The 17,460-nt window shown below is 54.8% G+C and overlaps 1 protein-coding gene across 1 annotated transcript; it reads left to right on the forward strand.

Annotated features, from left to right (window-relative positions):
* Positions 1 to 251: 251 nt before the first annotated feature.
* On the forward strand, positions 252 to 17,420 carry RNF121 (ring finger protein 121). The gene is made up of 9 exons (XM_064505287.1): positions 252 to 349; positions 8,033 to 8,070; positions 9,154 to 9,295; positions 10,370 to 10,524; positions 11,000 to 11,107; positions 11,815 to 11,935; positions 14,286 to 14,419; positions 16,332 to 16,433; positions 17,156 to 17,420. The coding sequence occupies exons 1-9, from the start codon at positions 293 to 295 to the stop codon at positions 17,274 to 17,276; spliced, it is 978 nt and encodes a 325-aa protein (XP_064361357.1). The 5' UTR covers positions 252 to 292; the 3' UTR covers positions 17,277 to 17,420.
* Positions 17,421 to 17,460: the final 40 nt, after the last annotated feature.

Consider the following 17,460-nt stretch of genomic DNA (forward strand, 5'->3'; position numbering starts at 1 on the left):
GGGGAGAAGCGTAGCGAGCGGCCGCAAGGGCGCTGGTGGCCGCGGGGGTGCGAGGCGGGCGCCCCCTGCCGGCAGCTCTGCGTCCCCCGCGAGATCTGGCAATGGCAGACGAGCCCTAACTGTGACAGCTAGCCCGGTCCACCCTTCTGCCCGTGGTCCCGCCCTTCCCCCCTCTTGATTGGTGGTCGTGGCAGGGCCGCGCTCAGCGATTGGCTACCGTCGCGGTGGCGTCGCCTGTGATTGGCGGAAGCCGGCGGAAGTAGTTGGCCGTGGGGGACGGGGGGGGGAAAAGATGGCGGCGGTGCTGGAAGTGGAGGTTGGCGGCGCCGTCGAGCGGGACGTGGAGGAGGTAACGGGGGCCCTGGGGGGCGCCGCGGACGGGCGGCCCGGGGGGGGCGGCGCTTTGGAGGCTCTGGGGGGGTCCCGCAGGCTGTGGGGCGGGAGGGCGTTGGGGCCTGGGGGGGGGCCGGGGCGGGAAGAAGGAGGGGGGCTGTGGGGCAGGGGGCCGCTGGGGGGGCTCTGGGGCACGGGGGGCGCGGGGGGAGCCCCGGGGGGCTCCAGGGCCGGGGGGGGGCGCTGGGATACCACTGGGGGGCTTTAGGGCAAGGGAGCCATTGGGATACCATTGGGGGGCTGTAGGGTGGGGGGGCGCTGGGGGGCCTTGAGGGACCCCTAGGGTAGGGGGATATGAGGGGAGCGGGGGGGGCTCTGAGCTCGGGGGGTTTGGGGGGGTCAGGGAGTTTGGGGCGGGTTCTGCAGGGCTGGGGAGTAGGGGGGTGTGGGGGCCTTGGTGGGGGGGGCAGCGAGGGGCTGGGGGGCATTGGTGAGGCTTCTGGAGCAGGGGGTGTTGGGTGGCACTGGGGTGGGGGGCAGGGAAGCTTTGGGGCGGCCCTGGGGGGGTTGTAGGACGCTGGGGTGGGGGCTGGCGCTGGGACAGGGCGCACTGGGGTAGGGGTTGTCGTGGGGGGCTGTGCAGGGCTGTGGGGCAGGGGGCACGGGGCTGCTCCTGGGGCTCTGGTGGGGCTGGGGGTGTTTGCTCTGGGGGGCTGGGGTGGGGGCTTGGAGGCATTCGAGGAGTTTGTGGGGAGTGGTGAGAGCGACTCTATGGGGTGCGAGGCCCTGGGCTGGGGGGTTACCGAACCCGGGGTGAGGGGCTCGACGGGAGCGAGGGATTGCTCGGGGGTGGCCGAGAGGAGGATCCCGGGAGCCTGCGGGGAAGGAGGGCAGCCGTGGAGCTGAGCTGCAGAAATAGTTTCCAAGCTACGTGAAGAAATGTCTGGGGTGCTGGAGGCTGGGGGTAGCTGCACGTTGCGGTTCTCGGGCAGACATCCTGCTGAAGGACTTTGCACGCCCTGAAGTGGCTGGAGAGCCCGTTTTTGGAGGCCGGGCTCTCAGGGCCCTAGAAACCAAAGCGCAGGCCGTGGTAGCAATAGCTCGGGCTCTTTGGTATCTGTGGAGCTTTCTCTGCTGCTAATCGATTCAGTGGCTGTAAGACTGGGTGCTAGAACAGCAGGACCAGGATTGCATTTGCGTTTAGGAGAGTATGATGGTGCGTGAGAATGCTCGAACTGCCGTCCGGCATCGGCAGTGTTGGTAACGTTGGCTGGAAATAACTCTCTCGTTTTATCTCAGCGCAGCGCTACGCGTGCAGGCTTCCACAGCGAGGTGATTAGCAGCCTTATTGCTCCTGCGAAATGACGTGGTATAGGGCAAAGGGGCTTAATGACGGTCCGGCTGTTCCCGTGCTGGCGTTCAAGTGTTCCCGTCCTCTAGGACGAGGAGAACAAAAATCGCAAAGCTGAAAAAAAAATCTGCTGGGAAAGCAGTGCTTGCTGGAATCGGGAGCAGGGGCTCGCTTGCTTCGGCAGAAGTGACACGTAGCGCGTTGAGCTGCCGTGTTTTGTGTGCCGTCACACTGCTGCGCTATAAAAGGTGCTGCCGCCCCAGGCTTTAATGAGGCTCTTTGCAGTCACCTGCTCCTTGTGCTCCTGAGCCTTTGTTTCTGCTTGCGGCACAGATAAGACCTTGGTGCTAGTTGGCATCTTGCACAGCCGGGAGTCCGCATTGTTCGTGAAAATGACTGTGCCGTTTCAGGACGAAGGGCTGTTTGTCCGCACAGAGAGGGCTCTATGCTTTGTGTGCGGAGCTGGCGGTGCTGCTGCCCCGTGCGAGCAGGGGCACAGGGAGGACAACGGGGCAGATAGTGCGGTCTGGATTTCACGGCTTTTCTCAAACTGGTAGTTTTAGAGCTTGGGAATTTTTGTGTAAAGTTAGTGGCAGGGTCAAGTTGTAGCTCTTTCTTCGTGTATGGCCAAACGATGCAAAGAGATGAAACTGCCTAAAGCACAATAGTAGCTTATGTGTCTCTCTCTCTGCACAGCATACGCTGCAACCTCACAGCATGGCTCATAGACTTTTTAAAAGCGGGTATAGTAGAGTGATTGAGAATTTAGCCTCAAATTAAGTGACTCAGTGTCTTTTAAAACATGGATTGATCCTTCTTGCTCTTGTTTCTTGTTGTATTTCAAGGTGTTCATTAGTGGCTTTTTAGTCCAGAGGTGTGTTTTCTCCAGGCAGAGTCCTGCACTTGGTCGCTGAACGCTTTGTGCGTTAGGTGTTTTGTTTCTGCCCTGTGGGACTTACTGGAGAGGCAGCATCCGCGTGCCTGAAGCACTGGAGAGGCACCGTGAGAGTGTGCCCGATGCTGGAGGAACTCGGAGGAGACTTGTGTGTGATCTGAAAACCAGAGAGGTGGCTTGAGCACGAGGACGTAGCGGAGCTATAGAGAAACCGCTTTTCATGCGCCTCCCTACGAGCTGTCTTTTAAGATAAGTTGCAGAAAAAGGGCAGGCGTGGTGGCCAGCAAGCAGAGTTGTAGGAAGGAGGTAAAACAGCAGGATCTCAAAGGCCCGGCGATGTGACTGCCTTCCTGTTAAACTCCTGTGAATGCTAAGTTTGGACTTCCTAAGCTTACACGCTTGAAGTTAGCATTCAAAGAAGTCCCAAGCTGACCCGGTGAAGATGATACGCTTCGAAGGACGTGATGCTGTACTTGTGGCTGCTGGAGCCAGGCTTCCCGAGAGCTGCATGGGACAGACATCCACTGTGTTTGCTCATGTTAGCAGGTTATTACTACTCACTTTTCTCTAAAAAGGTGAGCTTGACACCCTTGTTGTGAACCTCTTCCATCTTGCTAAGCACACTAGTGAGAGAGCCCCTGATGCTCTCATGAGGCGTTTCATTCGGTGTCAGCTGCAGGTGGGGAAACCTCTTCCCTGTAAAAACACTAGTAGATCTTCCCTGTCTGCCTCTTGTGAGTGAAATTCCTGTTGTTCAGCCGGGCAGGAAAGCCCTCTCGGAGATAATTGAGAGGGACTGATAGATCAACAACAAAAAGTTGTTGGCTTCTGTTAAAGGTACCAACAATATGCAAACAGCTGATAAGATGATGTGCAAAGAATGGTGGTTATCCCTTTGCCCTTGTTCCGCAAACTCTCTCTATTGCGTTTCTAAATGGCCAGGGGTGATCTGTGGTAGGTGTTGGGCTTGGCGGACTGAGAAACAAGTTCTGGTTTAGCAGCAGCGCTTATCCCATCACCTTGCAAAGGCGTTTACAGTGAGTTTGCAATGCATGCAGGTGCTGCGTCTTTGGGACATCTCTAACACCCACAGACTTTCTAATGTGAAATGCTATTCCTTTTTTTTACTTTTTTCTTCAAATTTAACATCCTTGATCAAAACTTCCCCTCTCCTTGTGCATAGAACAGCAAAGAACTTGGTATACCTGCTGCTGGGTTTCATACTAGAGGCGAAGCACACTCTCACGATGCCTCCCTAGTGCTTTATTATTTATTTATGTTTTATTTGGTGCACCAGCATGGGATAAGTACTAAATATTGTGCTTAATATGGCTTCAACTTTTTCTGCTTGTAGTTGATGATTTCATGAGGGGCTTCGTTCTGATGTCAGTGCGTTTGGTCAGTCTGAGCCTTTCTGCTTCCCATCAGCTGTTACTACTTTTGTGTGTTTTGTGAGCAGAAGTAGTGAGGAATCGAGATCATGGGCCTTCCTCAAACTCTCTCTGATGGCCCTGACTCTTCGGAGCCAACCTCAGGGGAACTGCTGGACCCTCAGTACCCCTGAAATTTAGGCCTCCAGTTATCATTTCAGGTACTTGCAAGTGGATGACTTAAAAATAGGCTGGGTCTGTGGGAAAGGTGAGAATACGTCCCAGGCACTCTGAGCCCTCGTCTCCTGCTCTGCTACGAGACGCTGTTCGCCGCAGGCGCCGGATACCGTTGCTGTTGAAGGCCAGAACATTGCAGACTCGTGTAGCGCGTGCTGTAGAGGAAGGTCCATAGCTAGGTACGGAAATCAGCAGCTACTTATTCCCTGTCCTAAAGATATTCTTCTTACTTCCCTCTCAGACTTAGCAGCATAAGGAGATTATAACTGGCTCAGGTCAGGACACTTGGTACACATGCTTTGATCATCATATTTTGCTCCTACTGGGCTATAGGAAACAGGCAGTTACTGGAGTTGTATTACAAGTCATCGCAACCTTTGAGTTTTCCTGGAGGGAGGTAATTCTCTTGAACATGTCAGTGATTGAATATCTCCGTTTTATGACTCTGAGGAATGAGCTGCTGCTGAAAACTTATGAATGGCACGAATTTCTTACGAAGACTGTGATGCCATGTTTGAGGAAAGAATTAGATTTTTAGTCGCAGGTGACCATAGTTTTATTCCAGTCACCACCCAGATGTTTTCTTGAGCAGTTTGTGAGTTATGGAGGAGGCAGAGGGCAGAATATATCAGTCATAATTACCTCCTTCAAGAAAGTTGTTCTAGGAGCCCTAGTTACGCATAGCTGGTACTGTCCTGGTATTACCAACCCGAGGAGTTAAGGACAGAGGCTCTTCAGCCTAGCTGACAAGGACCCAACGGGTCCGAAGACTGGATGCTGAGATGAGCCAAGCCTAGGCAAGAAATAGGGCGAAAACTTAACAGTGAGCGCGGATGCTTCTTGGAACCATCTCTTGCAGGCTCACCATCGCTGGAAACTTTTAGACTCAAAACTAGACTTCTTTGGTAAGAGAGGGTGTGTTTCCGGTAGGTGTTAATCGTCTCCGTTCCTTAGGAGGCGAAAGAATTGGTCGTGTCTTACTGCAGAGCTCGAGTATCTCTATTCTGCCCGTCTTTGTCTGATAGCGATCAGGTCACTTCCCTTCTGTCTGATTTCCCTCCACCCTCCCTCACCCCCACAGTGTTATTTCAGGAGCTTTGAGCTGTAGGGAATTTAGTGAGGTTCATAGCTTGTAATTAAAAAAAAAAGTTGATAATACTTGTGCAGTGATATTAATTCCAGTCTTACACACTTGCTCACTAGGTGTGCTTATATTGCATTGGATGTTGGCTTTGGAGGTATAAAGTCCTCTCTTTTTGTGACATGCGAGCACGGATTCCTTAACGTTTTGGGCTGAACAGGCTTTAACTCATTTGCTGGAAGAACTTGTAGGTTTGGGGATAACGCTGAAGGGAAGAGTATGAGAAATGTCCCATAAAATTGGGAAAGACAATGGGTGCTGTGGTACCCTAAAAAGGGGATATGCAATGAAGCAGCAGTGAAAGGAAGGTGCTTCATGTACCTGCAAGGGAAAAATTTTAACCTGGTGGTGGCAAACACACTTTTATCAGGCATGTGTGTCTCTGGGAAGCAGCCTTGTCCTGCTCCGATGCGTATTGGTGTGTGAGAGCTCTGCAACGTTTCCAAGCTGCAGTATTTCATACAAAGAAGCTGTGATCCTATACAGCAAAGTCTGGCACGCTTGAGTCTTGTGCGTGTGTTTTAAAATAAAGAAACCCCCAAACCACCCCAAAACCATTTTCTTTGCTCGAGGGGGAAAAACTCAAACAAGTGTAGTCTGCCCCAAGCATGTTCTGATAATTTTTTTTGGACTACTCATCAGGCTGTTTGTTCTAACTAAAAATTGCATAGGTAACTGCTTTAAGGAAAAATAGTGACTTAACTGACCAACTTTCCAAGCGGATGCTTGGGAGCAGAATAGCTTGGGGGGTTCTGGTAATACGGATGCACTTTTCCGAGCCAGCGTCAAATCATCACCACCTACATGCAGCTTTTTATGCAAGCCAGCAGGCGTGAATAGAGATGTTCGTACAGCTATATTTTGCCTCTGTTTTAGTGAAGCACTTATTAAAGGCCTTGGGGACTAAATTTCTTGCAGCTGCTCCTCTGGGCTGTGGCACTGCAGGTGTTTCGCAGCGCACAGATGCGCTGTATTCCCCTTCCTCCTCGCCCGGGGTATTATTAGGCGTGAGAGAGGAAGCAAGGCAGCAGAGCGGAGCTGCGAAATATCTATTTGCGAACCCCCCCCGGGATCTAACAAGCGTGCGTTGCCGTCAAGGGGCGGGCAGAGCTGCCGCCCGGGTCGTCCCGGTGCCGCTCTCGTGGCCCTCTCTGGCGCGAGGCCCGCGGTGAGGGTTGGACATGCCACCCGCAGCCGGGGCGAGGTGGAGCCGTGCTCCTCTTGTGTACCCAGCCAAACCTGATAACAGTCTGGCGTGACCGGTGCTCGAACGCTGCTCTTGTGGCTCCACACCCGCTTGTTGGCAAATGTCACTTGCAGGTCGCTCGGCGCTTGCCAGCTCTGTCCCCTACCGAGGCTGCGAGCCAGGTGGGAAAGCCACAAGCCAGCGCGAATGCTGTCGCGGCTCCTCGGCTTCACAGCGCGTCGTGGTGTCTTCAGCCCCGTGGTGCTTTACGAGCTGTGCGTCTGGCTGTTGGGCGGGCTGTGCCCCAGGCGACCCGCTGTAGGCTTTAACTGTATTTATATTCCTAACAAAGGTGAGATGAAGTCAGGACGATGAGACTTTATTTGTTGAAGAATAGCGCTGAAGGTTTTCTTCTGTGCCGTGCTTTGCGGTTATTCACGCCGGAGCTCGTCAGGGCTATGTGGGATTCTCCGAGTGAAGCCGCGAGGCTGGAGGCAGAGCTGCGGGGCGAAGGTCTGCGGAGGACTCTTCCTCTTGAAATCACAGCCTGGTTACTCCTGGCCCCGAAACCCGAAAACGGAGGGTGTCACTAACACTTTTGCATCCGGCCTTGCACGTGGGCAGAGATTGTGTCAGCTCTCATCTCTCGTCACCAGCAGCAGCTCCCGTCTTTGGCCGGCGTTGCCCGGCTTCTGTTGTCCGCTGAGGCAAAACCTTTGCTGCCCGCAGTCCTTGGGAGAGACCTGCAGCGATGTCGGCAAAGCTGGTACTAAATCTTCCTTTTGCTGTGATTCCTTCCGAAAAACTTCTGGCAGTATTTTGTTGCTGGTGTGCAGACATCACTGTGCATCGTGCAGGCTAGTGGATTGGGTGTTTTCTTAATGTGTTTTTTTTCTTCCCCTCCCTTCTCTGTCCTGTTTCTGACTTGGGCTTGGATTGCCCCTCTGTGCCTGGGACTCCTGGCCGGGTTTGAGTGTGGGGTTTAAGCAATACCTGTACTACACGTAGCCCGGGATAGCGGGCAGGAGCCTTGATTGCAGTGAAACGTGTGAGTACGACTGGGAAGGTACCTGCAGGTGATGGAGGAGTGTGCGACTCGGCGGCTTTCCTTTCCCCGTGCCTCCGGGAGGATGGAGACGCGGCTCTGGGTCGTGGTGCCGTGCCGGTCGCAGCCAGGGTTTGCTGTTCCAAGCAGCTATTTTTGTAACTCGAGTTTTTCCCCTTAAACTTTTCCTTGCATTTCAGGAGCGTTCTGTGGAGAACGATCCCTGCGGTCCCGAGGAATGGCTTTGCAGTTAGCGCCGACGTTGCCGTCGGTGCCGCTCGGGCGTCTCGCTGGGAGATTACAGGAGCCAGATGTCAGATCGGTGGTGTTCACAGTGGACAGACAGTGTATAACCTTAATCATGTGGGGCATAAACCAGCATCTCCACCGTTTGGGGGACACCACGTATTAAAGCTGGCTGGTCTGATATTGCTGCTCCCAGACCTCAGCAGCTGATTTGTTTTTTCTCTTTAGGTCGATCTTTCGCACTTGTCTCCAGAAGAGAGATGGAGGTGAGTTTGTGCTGTAAGGTGAGCCGATGCTTAAAGAGCTGCTTAAACCAGTCCCTGCTCTTGACTGGGGCCGCTGGTAGCACAGCCCAGATCCACTGGCCGCACCGTAGAGAATGGAGTAGGCAGAGCTTTGCTTGTTAGCAGAAGTGCCAGCCTGTCTTAAAAGGCCACGTTAATGCTTTTTTTTTTTTTTTAAACTGCTTACTAGTTAATCCACCTTTTCGCTTAGATGAACCAGTTTCAGTCAGACACGTGCTGATAAGTACCGTAAGATTGGTCTTTCAGTATTAATTTATAGAGAACCACTCAAGAATCAGAGAAGCTGGCATGTTTATTTTCTTGGAGGGGGTGTGTGTGTTTTAACTTGCACTGTCTTGTCAGCTTAAGACCAGAGTTAAGTCTGTTAGAGGTCTTAATTCTGCCTTGGTTTTGGGGCAATGAGTGCTAAATGCAAAGAAATTGGAGGTTTTAATGGAGTATCAGTGTGTGGAAATCACTCGTTCCAGGATGCAAGATGAGCTGTGATTGCCTGGGGCAGAGGACACAGCTCGCTGGGGTGTCTGAGTTTGCTAGCTGTGCCCTTGGCAGAGGAGGGAGCGCCAGCGGCTGGGGGTGGTGTGCCTTTCCCTCGCTGGGCGAGAGGGAGGATGGCGCTGGTGGCTCAGAAACTGGGCTAGGGGAAGCTTCGCCTGCTCCACGTTGGCAGTTCCCAGTTAGCACGCGTGGTGTCAAGCAGCTTCAGTCGCTGCTGTGGCACCAGTGAGTTGCCAGGTGAGTTGTGTGAGAGGTGCACTCTGCTGTTCCTTGCTTGCGTGTCAGCAAGACCTTTATACCTGTCCTGCTTACTGGAATACGGTTGTGTTGGCTTCCATGGCTCATATTTAAACCAGACACAGATGCCTTTTTTTCCCCTTTCTCCTCTGGATTGCAACACAGCATCCTTATCCATGACACTCCTTCGTGGTGTCTTCCAGTGTGGTCTCACCAGCTGTCCCATGTCGGGTGTCTGTCCGCCCTGCCGTGTTGTTCCGTACGTGCTCTGCGCCCGCATGCTCTTCAGCTGCCTTTTCCCTGTTGTTGCAGGGTGGAGCATGCACGGATGCATGCCAAACACCGTGGCCACGAGGCTATGCATGCCGAAATGGTCCTCATCCTTATCGCCACGTTAGTGGTTGCACAGCTCCTCTTGGTTCAGTGGAAACAGAGACACCCTCGCTCCTACAATGTAAGTGTCTCCGACACAGCAGGTTTGTCTGTGAGGCTGGACACGAGTGCTGCATGGTGCTGGCAGTTAGATGACGAGAAATATGTTGATGTTCTCCTGTTGTCTGGTGTTGAAACGCCCACGTCTTCCCAACAGCTCGCTGGGGTTCTAGCTAAGGATGAGGATGGGTGCACTGGAGTCCTTAAGTTGCTTTTACAAGTGATGTCAATAACGGTTTTACATAATGCTTTAGTACAAGGTAACGGAACAAGTAGATCTCGCCTGTTGTCTGAATATTAACGCAAGCGGAAGCTGCGTTTTTGTCAGCGCTTCCTCGGCAGCGATGGAGGCTACTTGTTGAACTAGGTTTCACGGCTCCTGTGCCACTTCTGGGCTTGCTGGTGCTTTCCGGGCACTGCTGCCTGCTGAGCAATGTGCCACTTTCTGATGCCGCTGACCTGCCTTTTTGAGTCAGGCTGCCAGAAAGGGACCCTTATTTTCCTTGGACCAGTGGAACAAACCTCTCTCTAACCCTATCAGAGCCAGTATTTCTAGGCAATATCTGTAATTCTCCATGAAACTTAACCCAAGCCTGTTTGCCTCTTTCCCTCCACAAGAACCATAGAAGCTCAGCTGCATGGCAGTAGATGTCTTGGGAACAGGCTATGGGGCAGAGGCAAGTCTGAAGCTTTCTCTGCGCTGGTCTCCTTGTTTCTTACTTGCGTAAGGTGCGTGGTGTTAAGATGTTAGGGGCTCTGAAGAGACAACGGTTTATATAGCCTTCTTACAAAAATGAGGTAGATGGACTACCTTTATGCACCTCTCTAGCAGCGTTTCTTCTGTATTCTTCCTCTACCTCTAGTTCCTTCCTGTCTAGTTCCTTCCTATAACTTGGCTGTTGCATCAGGCTCCCATTTATTCAGGCTCTGATCCTGTTCTTGGGGTGCTAGATAACGCAAGTCAAACTTCCCGAGATTCCTGGTACTATTCAAGGCCCTTCCGTATAGTCAAGAGAAGCTACCAGAATTGTTGGGGTGTTTCTGATACCTGATGAGCAGTGAACCAGCTTAAAATGCCTTTCTTCTGTCCTTGCAGATGGTGACCCTCTTCCAGATGTGGGTAGTGCCTCTGTATTTCACAATAAAGCTGTATTGGTGGCGGTTCTTGGTAATCTGGGTGCTCTTCTCCGCGGTCACAGCTTTTGTCACCTTCAGGGCGACTCGAAAACCACTGGTACAGACAACGCCCAGGTTAGTGCAAGCATTTTTTGGGTAAACTCCTCAGCCTGAGGGAAGCCACTGAAAGGAGGTGCATCACTTGTTTCGGCAGTGGTGCAGCTTAGAGGATTTTCCATGCTGCCCAAATCTGTGTGAAGAGCTAATGAGCTCCTGACAGCCCCTTGCACATGTGTCTGAGCACCTTATGGGAAGCCAGATACCCGGGAGGCTCAAACAGGCCCGAGAACGTCACAGAAGGCATTCCTGGCACGAAGCATGCTTGCTTACGGCCTTCGGAGATTCTCAGGTTCCCAGTCTGGAGCTCAACTGTGAGCTGCCCAGAGCAACGGGGATCTGTAGTCTGAGTTACACTTTTAAGCCTGTTTTCCGTGTGTATGTGTAGTTGAAATGCTTGTAAACACCATCCAAGTTTAAGAAGTAACCTTTCTTGATGCTTCTTCATTCTGGAAAAACTAAGTAGTTTAATTCCTGTTTTAATTCTTTCCAGGCTGGTTTATAAATGGTTTCTACTAATATACAAAATCAGCTATGCCACTGGAATCATTGGGTACATGGCTGTGATGTTTACACTTTTTGGTCTTAACTTTTTATTCAGGTGAGTGAATCTTTCAGGTCTGACTCCCAGGGCAGGAGACCAAAGAGACTTTTAGGGTGTCCTCTCCCCGCTTACAGGATCACAAGCGAGGTGCTAGTACGTGCCCTGGTCAAGGTGGCTGAGGTGGTTCATGCTGGCAGCTCCTGCTGGCTCTGTTCCCCTATGTGTGTCCAGTCGGGGGGCAGCAGTGGGATTTTCTTTGCTGCCCTGAAGAAGAGGTATCTGCAGGTGCCTTCAAAAAGCAGGCAGCCTGGATGTGGTGGTAGAGGACCTTCTCCCAGGCCATCTTCCCATTGAAAGAGGTTCCTTCTGTCTCTGGAAGGATTAGCAGGCATGGCAGCTGCCTGCAGAGGCACGGCGATATTGCCAGGGGACTGCTGACATGTTGCTTGGAGTTGAGGAGAATCTTGCAGCTGCTCATTTCAGTTGCTGGTGAGAAGATGGGCGACACATATTAGAGGATTATGGTATAACACCCACATCTCCATTCAAATGCTGCTGCTCATAACCAAGTAGATGAAGCACCCCGGAAGCAGGGATTGGGATTATGCTGGGCAGGCACATGGAGACCGCTGCAGGGGTGAACTGCTCTTGCGATGGAATTACTGTGGTGCTGCAGCATCTGCTGGGCTATTCCAGCACGCTGACTCTGCACCCCTGCAGCTCGCAAAAAAGCGGTTGATATCGTTTGGACGCTTCTGTTGCAGAATCAAACCAGAAGATGCAATGGACTTTGGCATCTCCCTCCTCTTCTATGGTCTTTACTATGGGGTCCTGGAGCGGGACTTTGCTGAGATGTGTGCGGATTACATGGCCTCAACTATTGGGGTGAGTTAGTGCTGTCCTGTCTTCCTGGCCAGGGTCCTATCCTGTCAACAGGGGCCTTGAAATGTCTGTTGCAGCAGTAGCTTTTGCCTCTTCCCGAATGGGAAAGTGCATCAGTCCCTCTAGGATGGGCTCGCTAAGGCCGTTGCCTTTCTCACTGTGCTCTCCCTGGGCTCGCTACCAAGGCGCCTGCCTGGGCTGACCTAAGAGTTACTCTGAGCCCTTTTTAAGAGCAAAGCCTTTGTGGTTGGCCCCTCATCTCCAGAAGCACAAGAAATGAGGAACGGAAGGATCTTTTCAGCCCCTCTAAAATCCAGACAAACATTTGCCTGGCTGGGCCTTTAAAATCTCCAGTACTGGAGAGTGTGTGTGTCTCTGGGATCATGTTGCTGGTATGTTAACTCTATCTGTAGCTACAAGGGAAAACTTCATGCCACCGGCTTCTTTCTGTGGCTCATACCCCTTGCAGCTTGCCTAGTCCCTGCGGACAGAGGGTGTCTTAAAACCTATAGCCCACTCACCTAATGCCTTAAAAAAGGTCACCTAGGACTCCTGTGGAGCTGATGGTGTTCCTCCTCTGCAGCAGTTCTTTAGGGCCTTGAAGACTTTTGTCTGCATTTCCTCCTCCCTTCCTCATCCTCTCCAAGGCCCCATGCCAGCTCCGAGGACTGTCGCAGGGAGTGACTTTTACTGTAAGCGCTCGGCCAGATGCCTTCCACTTACCCCCAGCCACCCCGGCAGACCTTGAACTTCCCCTCACGTAGGCGAGTGACGGTGGGACAGTCGCGCGGTGGCCCAGGTGTGCCCCCAAGCCCGTCCTTCCCCGGCAGAGCCTCGGGCAGTGCTGTCAGGTGGGGCAGGGAGGGCAGACCCAGCTCGGACAGCTTGGTCAGCGTCTTTGCCTTCAGCCACACCAGCTGTTACCGCTGGGGCTCGCTGCCGAGTTGTCCTGGAAGAGGTCTGCTCTGCGGCGTTGCGCTCGGCTCCGCAGACAGCGAGACGAGGATGTGGGCTTTGTTCCGAGTTGGCCGTTTCAGCTTCCCCGCAGCTGCAGGTCCCAAGTTCTGCTTGTTCGCAGGGTGACTGCGGCACCGGCCGTATAGCAACTGCTGTGGGGCAGGAGGAGTGGTTGGGTGCCACAGCCACGCATTGGAGCAGCACCCTTGCAGCCTTGCTTTCCTCTCTGAGTCATCTGCTTCGCTTTTCACCCTGTTGATCCCACAAGAAATGCTTCCAGAGGGACCCTGCAGTTCCTCATTCGGTGTGAGGGGGTAGGAAGGGCCGTTCTTTGCGGGTGTGGTAGTACCGCTGGTGGCAGCCCCTTGCCAGACCCAGGCTTTGGTGTGTTAAATGCTTTGGAGTGAGAGAGAGCCGCATCGGTGTTGGCGTAGGGTCCCTGGAGTTAGCCTGCCTGGCGCCCGAGGCCGGGGCCTGTCCTTGCTGGGTGGCTGCAGGGACCCTAGCTGGCACTGCAGCTCTGCGTTAGGCGTTCGGAGTGAAGCTTGTGGCAGGTTTCCGAGGGAGTCCAGCTTCTCCACCGCACAGCCAGGACTGCAGGATCTGAGGCGCACACGATGCACGGGCAGAGGCTTGTAGCCGTCCCCGGAGTGCGTGGGGCCAACCTGTCCCCAACCTGCGCCCGGGGTGTCCGGTCGTGTGCTCGCACCCCCCTGCCATCCGCATCAGGCCAGTGCTGAACAGCACGTGGCTGCAAACGGGCTTGGAAATGGCCGGGGCACGGCTGCTCCATGGTTCGGCCTCTGGCCACTTGAGCTTTGGAGACTAGCTATGCCGCAGAGCAGCTGGATCGAAGGCTCGTGCTGCATCCCAGCACCCTGCCCCGGTCGTGGGGGGGGCAACCATTCCATACCTTTTTTAGGCTGACCTTTAGCCAGGCTGGCTTGAAGTGCAGTCTCGGTTCTTATCTTAACTTCCCCCATTGCTTGAGTGTGCCCGCCCCTGCTGGCGTCTCTTCTTTGCTTCTCTTTTACCCCTGCTGACGTCTCTTCATCTCTTCCACCCGACCGAGTAGCTCTGCTTGCTTCCCCCTTCTGCTCTGTCGATTTTGCGCGCTGTGGTCGTAGGGGAATGACAGCACGATGGGGGAGGCAGGGAGAGCGCGGGCTGGAAGAAGGGCTGATGTGTCATGGGAGCCGCGAAGCGACTGAGCAGCTCTGTGTCCTGTCGTAGTTGTTTCCCGCAGCTGTAGCAAGGTTTCTAGCCAAAAAGGCTGGGGCTGGACTCCTCGGGCACGGACCCAGCCCCCCTCCAAGCTTAGCCGCGCTGACACGCGGGTGTCGGACGAGTGCCCTTCCGCTGTGACCGGCTCTCCCTCTGCTCTGCCCTCGCCCAGTTCTACAGCGCCTCGGGAATGCCCACGAAGCACCTCTCCGACAGCGTCTGCGCTGTGTGCGGCCAGCAGATCTTCGTGGACGTCAACGAGGAGGGGATCATCGAGAACACGTATCGCCTCTCCTGTAATCACGTGTATCCTTTTCCTCTGGAGCCGAGGCCTCGCCTCGTGGGCTTCCCTCCAGGACAGCCCTCGGAGCCTGACCGCACGCTGCGTGCGCCCTGCTGCCTGCCCTCACCGGGGGTTCGGAAATGGCTGTCCTGATACTTCAGGGGTTCTGCTGATCTTGCAAATGATTTTTGGCTGTGTCGTGGCTGACTTAGCACAGAAAAAGCTTTCATGCCTCTGCATCACAAGTCCAGCTGAGCAACCTGGGCTGCATCTGTTGCACCTGCCCTCTGTCCAGCCCCACCAGCAGGGAGCTGCCGTGGGGAGCAGGTCCCGGCCGAGGGCCTCGCTCTGCCCCGCTCGGGCTGCGGCCCGGCAGCTTCCACCGGGAATTCCAGCTGCACGCAGGGTTTCCAGCCCCGAGAGGGGGGCGAGTGCCAGCAGCCCGTTGCAAAACAGCTCCTTCTGGAAAATAGAAACCACTCGAGCTACAGCCCGGGGAGGAGAGTCACGCTGCGTGTGCCCTGGGCCTGTCTGCAGGGTGGGGAGCTGCTGGCACGCTCCAGCCTCCTGATCACAGCGCGGGCTCGGTGTGCGTGCTGCATCCCCTCGGGGTGCCCCACCTGGGACAGGGCCACTTAGCCAAGAGCAGGGTCCCCTTGGGCAGCTGGAGACCTCACCAGTGCTTGGCTGGGCTGAGGCTTGTCTTGCTGCTTCTCCCGTGCTGCTGGGAGCAGCCGGACACACCTCAGGGAGTGTTTAGATATCTCCCAGGACAACCGATTGATGTCCAGTCGGTTTTGAAACTGGAAATACCGCTAACTTGCTCAGCCAAAGTAGGGGGTGGCCCTCGGGTTTTTCTGCCTGTGACTCAGCTGTGGAGATGGGATGTTTGGTGCTGCTGTTTGTGGTGCTGCCTGCGTTGCGGGGCAGGAGGTGGTTTCCACGCTAAGCCTGAGCAAAGGTCATGTTGGCAAAGCTTGCCTGAATTGAAATACCATAAACCATTTGGAAATGCTTATAATCACTTGACTGTGGAGACTGGCAGAGCTGAAACCCTGCTGATTTGGACGAGACACCTGAGGGGGTTTCTGTTTCACTTGGCAGCAGCCTGGGGTGTGACGGAGTCCCCCGTCACGGGAACTGGCTCAGCCTTTCCCCGAGCTGAGCTGCGAGACTCCAGTTACAGCCACATCATGTTTTCTTGTAACTTCCCCAGGTTCTCGCTGCGGGTTGTGCTGAGGTTAAGCAAATCCTTGTCACCTCTTCTGTTGTGACTGAATGTAACCGACACCCAGACGTGAGACTGTAGGAATTCTTTTTTAAAATCTTGCTAATCCTAAAGAGCCTTTGCCTTGGGCTTGTGCAACACATGCAGTCAGCTTTGCAGAGCAGCCCCTTCCCGGTGCTGTACAAACCTTTCCCGTGTGTTCTTGAAGTCTCAGCATTTCGCACCTATACGCTTCCCTGCTGATCTTCAGCGTGGGCTTTTTCCCTCTTTTTGCCCTGAGGAGCAGAGCTTCCCTGCCACTTCTGCGCCTCTCACACACGGGATCTGACTTGGTTATGGTGTGTGTGTGTGCCAGGGTACGTGCAGGACGGGCCCCACCAGCGAAGCATTTGTCTCACCAGGCGGGAAGCGGTGCCCTGGGCATTGGACACTGCCTTGACTGTGTTGCCCTCTTATCTTCCAGCTACCCGTTGCTGCAAAGCTGGGCCCTGCCGTGACCCCTTCCCCTGTTCCTGGAAGTCCTGGGGCCTTCTAGGAAAGGTCTGGTTGTGCAATGCAGTGGTCGCTGTAGTGCTCGGATGATTTCCTGCCCCTTAGTGATGTGGGGTGGTTTGTCAAGCCTGATGAGAGCCCCGGCTTGCTCGCTGCTTGGGCATGTTCCCCCTCCTCCACCCCGAGGCAGTTCCCCTTAACGCGTCGCTCTCCAGGTTTCACGAGTTCTGTATCCGTGGCTGGTGCATCGTCGGCAAGAAGCAGACGTGTCCGTACTGCAAGGAGAAGGTGGATCTCAAGAGGATGTTCAGTAACCCGTATCCTTTCTCCCTGTGGGAGCCAGCCCCTTGGGGACTGGAAGCATGGGTAGATAGCAGGTTCCCTTTCCCCAGGAGAGGGCTCAGGGCCTTGACCCAGGTGCGTGTCCGGGAACTGCTGGCTGCTCACCTGGGCTTGTCCACCAGCTCCCTGGCACTCAGGCAAGTCACTTCCAGGCCCAAAGCAGGGGCAAAGCTCCCTGGCTTTTGTATCCCGCACAAGCAGCAGCGGGAAGATGCAGCACCGTGCTCTCCTGTGCTGCTGCCCCCGTCGCTCTCCGTGCCCTGAGGCAGAGGGTGAGTGAAGTCGCTCTTCCCCCCCAGTTCATCTTTATGTTTTCAAGTAGAGAGCGAGAGACCCTGCAAAGCCCGGGGCTGGGTTTGCCTTCAGTGCCCCAGCCTAGAGACAGGTCTCGTACGCCCTGAAGCAGGAGGAGATGTTGGAGCCAGGTCTCCTGCATCCCATGGGGGCACGTGGCTGCGTCCCAGACCCTCCTTGGTGGTGCTGGACTGAGGTGAGACCTGGCTGCTCTTGGCAGCAGGAGGTTCTTCCCCAGGCAAAGCCGCCGTGGGATAGGGCTTCTTCTCCCTTTGCTGCTTCGAACGAGGTCCTGCCTGCCGGCAGCCAAAGCCCCTGTGGCGTGACGGATTTGGCTGGCTCCTCCTTGGGCCGTGGCGGTGCTGTGCCTGTCCCTGAGGGTCTTTAACTGCTCTGTGCCCAGCTGGGAAAGGCCTCACGTCATGTACGGGCAGCTGCTGGACTGGCTGCGTTACCTGGTGGCCTGGCAGCCGGTCATCATCGGACTGGTGCAGGGCATCAACTACGTCCTGGGCCTGGAGTAAGGGCAGGCGCCGGGGAAGCCGTGGAGCCACGAGAGGACCGAGCCGAGGGCAGAGGACAGCAGCGGGCCGGGGAGGCTGGTTTTTATCCTTCACCTCTCAGGATCTTGGCCGCCCTCAAGGACCGCGGTGGCAGGGGCTGATGGAGGACTCTGCCTGGGGCGGCTCCCAGCCCGGCGCCTCCCGT

This window comes from Dromaius novaehollandiae, chromosome 1, assembly GCF_036370855.1.
Source record: "Dromaius novaehollandiae isolate bDroNov1 chromosome 1, bDroNov1.hap1, whole genome shotgun sequence".
NCBI lineage: Eukaryota > Metazoa > Chordata > Aves > Casuariiformes > Dromaiidae > Dromaius > Dromaius novaehollandiae.

Coding starts and splice junctions, on each gene's coding strand:
- RNF121 (XM_064505287.1), top strand. CDS start 293: ATGGCGGCGGTGCTGGAAGTGGAGGTTGGCGGCGCCGTCGAGCGGGAC. Junction 11,108..11,814: donor GGTCTTAACTTTTTATTCAG/GTGAGTGAATCT, acceptor CTTCTGTTGCAG/AATCAAACCAGAAGATGCAA. Junction 16,434..17,155: donor AAGAGGATGTTCAGTAACCC/GTATCCTTTCTC, acceptor CTCTGTGCCCAG/CTGGGAAAGGCCTCACGTCA.